The sequence below is a fragment of the Pinus tabuliformis genome, chromosome 4_1 (assembly GCF_031772625.1).
Source record: "Pinus tabuliformis cultivar Carrire ecotype Pingquan chromosome 4_1, CPIR1, whole genome shotgun sequence".
Classification (NCBI taxonomy): domain Eukaryota; kingdom Viridiplantae; phylum Streptophyta; class Pinopsida; order Pinales; family Pinaceae; genus Pinus; species Pinus tabuliformis.
Genome location: NC_142303.1, coordinates 741,618,847 through 741,625,442, shown reverse-complemented (window position 1 = coordinate 741,625,442; position 6,596 = coordinate 741,618,847). Strand labels below are relative to the sequence as shown.

The following is a 6,596-nucleotide window of genomic DNA, read 5'->3' as shown; positions in this document are numbered from 1 at the left end:
TTATATTTAAGAGTTTAAATTTGAAGTGGCTTATAATCATGTTCCAATATCATATTATGACAAGAATTGTTTTAATATAAAAATCAACCATGTTTAACTATGGTTAACCATGGTTAATCATAGTTTACATTAGTTAAATATGGTCAATTATGGTCAACCATGGTTCAATGTGGCATTGTGAGATATTGTCTCAAAATGAAAATCGACCATTATCAACTGTGGTTAACAATGGTCCAATGTCGCATTGTGAGAAAGAATGTCTCAATATGAAAATTAATCATAGTCAACCAGAGACAATCATAGTCAACCATGGTCAATAACCATAGTCCAAAGTAGCATTGTGACAACTATGGTCGACCATGGTAAATTATGGTCCAATGTTGTATTGTGACTATATTGTCTCAACATGGAAATCAACGATCGTCAGCCATGGTCAACCACGGTCCTATGTCGCATTGTGACAAAGATTGTCTCAATGTGAAAATAAAGTATGGTCAACCATGGTCCAATGTCTCATTGTAACAATGATTGTGTTGATATGAAAATCAATCATGGTCAACTATGGTAAAACATGGTTCATCGCATCCTAACAAAATTATCTCAATATGAAGATCAATCATGGTCAACCATGTTTGTTTTAGGGTTTATAATATTTATCATAAGGTTTATATACCTTGGGTTTATATATTTCCCTTGATTTTAATATTATTCTCTTGCTTTTAACCGTGGTTAATCACGGTCAATCATAGTCAACCATGGTCCAACATTACATATTGACAAAGATTGTCCCAATATGAAAATCAACCATGGTCAATCATAGTTCAACATTTGATTGTAACAATATTGTATTGATATGAAAATAAATCATGGAAAACCATGTTGAACCATGGTCCAACGTCATATTCTGACAAACATTCCCTGAATATGTAAATCAACCACGCTATCCATGGTCTGTCATGTTTATTTTAGCATTGATGATATGTGTTGTAAGGTTTATATACCTTGGTTTATAATATTTATCTTAGGGCTTATCATAATGCTTTTCAATATGAAAATCAATCATGGTCAACCACGGTCTAATTGTGACAAAGATTGTCTCATGGTCCAACGTCACATTGCTACAACCATGGTCAATGAAGATCCAACGTCACTACAACTATCATCATCAAAGGCCCAACATCGCTACAACCATGGTCCCCATAGTCAACCAGTTTATTTTAAGGTTTATAATATTTATCTTAAAATTTATATACCTTAGGTTTATAATATTAATTTAGTAAATTTCTTATTCCCTCGAATGTATAATATATAATTTTAATATGATTATTGTTATAATAAGATTATAATAAATAATACTACAATATTATCATTATTATTATATATTTATCAATATAGCTTTAACATTAATATTAAAACTTATCTACTTATTTTAATCATATTTTGTTGATATAATCATTTATATCAACTACATTAATATATTCGTACTAATTTTATTAAAATATAATTTACCCATTATCATATTCCATCATTTTTTTTTTTAATATCAAAACGATATGATCCTCCTTTTTCTCAATATCAAACCTATATGATCTGTATTAACAACAACAATAGTTTATATTCTAATTACTCACTCAGATTTTAAAAAAATAGTGTTACAGCCATCTCTTTATGACGAAATTTGGAAATGAAGAAACTATAAAATGGATGTTCAAACTTGTGATTGATGCATTTAGACGTTCAGATCCTAAGTGTGAAAGGAATTATACTATCCACAAAAATATTTACCTAACCTTTAGACAAACGTGGAGATGATCGGATGGATACTCAAATGACATAACCTGAGATCACTTGGACGGAGTCTAGGCAGATAGCTTACCTGGATCGTATAGGTTTATTGGTAACCTAGGTTCTCAGGCTAATGAACAATAGCTCCCTTTTTTTTCTTTTTGTGCGGTGGCCATTGATTGGCTGATTTCTACATTTTCCATGGTTGTAGGTTTCAGACCTACATATGTCGGGTTGCCTCATCACCTAACATTGCTGACAGTCAACAGCCTTCTCATTAAATAGTTGCCTAACGTCGCGTAGATCCTAAACAAATACGGACATAGACCCCAAAAAAGAGGCCAGATGAAAATGCAAACTATATTATAAAAATATAAAAGGCGTAATCGACGAGGTGGGTCGAGATTTCGGATCATAGTTGGTGAAATTGTTTCTCGGGGCTGGATTATCTGAAATATTTTGTCGTGCATGGAAGAACGAAAGGGCTATGCACCAGTAAATCCTATTTACTTCTGCTTTCATGACTGCAGTTTTTGTTAAGAAGTATATATATACGTGAATATATTTGATGTGTTTGAATCCATATTCTGAATATGGCACTCTTATACCAAGGTTTATTGGGATATTACCATTACATTTTTGATAATCCGTCTAAGCACTGAATCCAAACTCCTTTCTGTTTCCACTGGGAATAGTGCATCACGAAGATATTTCTATAAATCCATACTAACAACAGTCAGAGCTGCGAGAGATAGTCACACAGGCCATTGAAGACAAGCAGGCTACAGTGCTTGGTACTGCCATACTGTGGATCGAACCAGATAGAATATAATAGTTTCGCTTGTTCATGGTGTCAGGTGGAGATATTGAGATGGGAAGACAGTCGACCTTGAAGCCGATGAATGATGTGGGCAAGACCGAGACTCACAGCCAGCTGCCTCCGGGGTTTAGATTTCATCCCACTGATGAGGAACTCATTACTTACTATCTAACCGAAAAAAATTTGGACAGCAGCTTCTATGGCGGTGCAATTGCAGAGGCCGACTTGAACAAGTGTGAGCCTTGGGATCTACCAGGTACATGTAAATGATGTATCACCATTATATGATAAAATGGGATTTAATAGTGTTTTCTTTATTTTCTATTGCCACAAGGAAAGTGTATTTTATATAGTAGGTATTATGCTATAACAACTCATGATAACAATTGTGCAGGAAAAACTAAAGCTGGAGAGAAGGAATGGTATTTTTTCGGCCATAGGGAACGCAAATATCCTAGAGGAATACGCACAAATAGAGCCACAGATGCTGGATACTGGAAAACAACAGGAAAGGATCGAGTGGTTTTCAGTGCACGATTATCTGCACATGTTGGAATGAAGAAAACGCTGGTTTTTTACAAGGGCAGAGCTCCCAAAGGACAGAAAACAAGCTGGGTAATGCACGAATATCGTCTCGAAAGCAAATTCTCCTGTCGTTCCCTGCCCAAGGGCTGCAATGTACGTTAATACAATTCACACTATACTCTAATCTATTTTATATTTTGTAACGGTTTATACATTCCTCTAACAATGGATTTATTGAGAAATGGTAGATAATCCGAAAGTGCAAACCCGCTTGAATGTTTTCATATAGGGAAATAATACTAGGTTTAGGTTTAAAAGTTTATCTATTTTGGCATTAAATAAATACAGGATCTTCCCCACCGGGGCTATAAACAGCTCTGTCGGTGCAAGAGAGGAATTAACCCAAAACCTGGGATACCTGATGTGTATGTGCTTGGAATTACTGCAGGAAGAATGGGTGGTTTGCAGAGTTTTTAAGAAGAGTGCTGTTAGGAAAAAGAGTTTCAGAGGGCTGGCATTTCTTGACCTACCGGGCTCTCCATCCTTGCCCTCTCTCTTGAAATCCCCTTGCAATACAACCACAGAGAATGATCAGGAAATAAGATCCTCTGAAAGCGAATCGGGAACTTCTGCAAAGGTTAATGAAGACGTGTCCTGCTTCTCCATAGCGATGCAACCTGAGACAGATTTAACGGGACACCATCTCGAACAGTTTCAATGTGGTAGCAGCTCCTATTTTCCTGATTCTATTGATCGACTATCAGGAATGGCTAGTCTCATGAAGCAATCTTCTTATATACCCAATCTCCTGCTGAATGATCCAATGATTTATAAGAAAATGATACCTGAAGCTCCACTTATCTCGACATCGATTATGAAACGCGATCAGATTAGTGCAATACTGGAACAGCAGCCGGCCAGTCAGCTGCCAGGGTTACCACCATCTATACTATGCAATTCACAGATGCCTCCACCATCTAATTCCTCAACCCTGGGACTTTCGACAGATGCATACTTTTCCGCTTTCCTGTCATCACACGGGTTGTTTAACCCCATAGTTGGCCAGTCTGGAAACCCAGTGGAGCAGTTTTCTAGCTCTCGTGTATATCATAAAACATTAAGCGATAACAATACTATGGGAGCTAGTAATTGTGTGAACAACTTTCAGCGGGCTAGCGATAGCCTGTCAGAAAAGATATCGGCTCAGCCTATTCAAGAGGCCGATAGTGCTACGTTTTTCAGTACTTTCATCAATGACGAATTGACTTCTCTTGTCTGTAATCGACTGGATCAGCCACATTATCAACTGGAACTGGATCCCTCTGCAGCTCGTCCAGGGGAGTTTGATTCTCTATGGAATATCGGAGAGCGTATATTTTAATGGCATTGCAATGTTTAAACAAAAGGAAAAGAACTATGAAAGATGATAAGGTTGCAGAATATGATACTCGTCGAAAAGAACCATCTGAAGCTGGAAACATCTGTATGATTTAGTAAGGGTTTCAGCCTTCGTAGGAGAGGGTTTTGTCGTTTTTCTTACCTCACTGGTTACAACTGAACAAAATATTAATAGGCGCAAATGAGAAAGCATTTTGTTGTTTAGTGTCAAAAATTTTCTGATGTCTTTCGTGATGAAAACCGGCACTGTCTAGCACAGAAAATGCATTTCAAAGTCGAACTCACATTCCTGAATGTGAGGCTTGATGAAGAGTGCGTGGGTATTAGGTTTTATGTCATGTAGCAGCCTCTTGCCAACTCGACTCGAGGGCACTATTCGCTTTATATTCACGATGTGATTCTTGTGAAAAGCTTTGGAAATCTCGTATATGTATTTTGGAAAATCCCATGTACGTATTTTTGGATGAAGCTTTGCAAAATACCAAGTACGTTTTTTTGGATGATAGCCTAAGAATTCCATCTCAAACTTGTTTATTTTAAATAATTGTTATATTTTTATTTAAATAGATGAGGATATTTTCAAATAGAATTTTTATAATTTTAATTTAATTATCCATCAATAAAAATTATTTTAACTGGGAAGGTAGTTATCTGCTATTTGATATCAAATGTTTCATATATTAAATCATGGATTTTATATCTTGAAAATATATCTTTTAGATTCTTGGTTTCAAATGTTAGAATGATTTATGGCTTCTTTTATTCTCTTTGTTCTAAGAACAACAACTTATCCTATATTATTATCGATCACAACTCAACATAACCTCATTTCCTCAATTTTTTAGAGGGTTCCAAAGCAATTGGTTCGATAAAATTTGAAAGTTCTTTCTCGCTATGGAATGATAACCATTAGACTCATTGTTGCACTTTTTACCGGAAATTATAGGTAGAATTATAACTATTGTTCATTCATTGTCCTCTCGCGAAAGGGTTTACTCTGCTGATGGTTGAGGCAGTTGTACTAGAGGCTGACTTGAGATGTCCTTGGACGTCTTTTGTTCCTCGGAGATGTTCTTATTTTGACCTAAAAAATTCTCATTACATGCTACTACCCTTGGGTCTTTCCATCCATAACTACTTCCCTTTGGCTCTTAATTGCAAAAAAACCCTTTTGAAGAGGGACACAGATTTTGAAGGTGCCTAGATTGTTAGCATATTCTGCATCTAAATGTAGTATTCATAATCGAGTCATTTGGTATATTTCTTACCCTCCCACTTGAGGATGATTTTATCTTGTAATCCTTCACCAAGGTCCACTTCCACACAAATACAAATGAAAGTAACAATACCTTTTGTCAACTTTCACTCTCAACTCGCATTAAATGATCTATAGAGTCACCCAGATCTTCTAAGATCTTTGGATGGAACAATTGGTGAGGCAAGTTTGGGAGCCTAACCCAAACACAAACAAGTAAGGATTTCATGGTGACAGGTTTAAAATTTGGATACCATGGATGGATTATAATTCTAGATCTACCATAGAACTAGAGTCCTTGTTCAAAATCCTTCTTCCAATCTTCAATATTTTTAAAGAAAACCAAGAAAAATCCTTTAGAGAAAAATAAAAAATCAACATTTTGGGACTTGTTCTAGTGAACCTAATCTAGGATGGCAGATGTCAAAGGCCAAAATCCATTAAACAAGATATAATCACTCATCATTTATTTTCTTCCATCTGTATCTTATGAATGCTACCATTCACCTCTAGTGCTTTGGTATATGAAGAATATTCGACCACAAAAGCCTGACCTAAGAGAACCATCAGTGTCTAAGAACTAGGATCCGGCTTTACGACATCCTTGAAATTCATGGGATGTAAGGTACACAATTCCCCACCACCTTTGGCACTTACTTTTATACCTACAACTAGAAATATAGAAGCATCCCCTTTTATGCCATAATCTCTTAGTCCTCTTGCCATCAGCAGGTGCCTCCCTTCGAAGAGGAGTCTCGTCACTCCCAGAGGGATCTTTGAATGTTATCATATTTTGGCAGAAATCATAACAAT

At 36.1% G+C, this 6,596-nt stretch overlaps 1 protein-coding gene across 1 annotated transcript; it reads left to right on the top strand.

The window, feature by feature from the left end:
* Positions 1–2,656: 2,656 nt before the first annotated feature.
* Positions 2,657–4,511, top strand: LOC149178278 (uncharacterized). The gene is made up of 3 exons (XM_089423592.1): positions 2,657–2,861; positions 3,000–3,283; positions 3,579–4,511. The coding sequence occupies exons 1-3, from the start codon at positions 2,657–2,659 to the stop codon at positions 4,509–4,511; spliced, it is 1,422 nt and encodes a 473-aa protein (XP_089279718.1).
* The last annotated feature ends 2,085 nt before the right edge of the window (positions 4,512–6,596 follow it).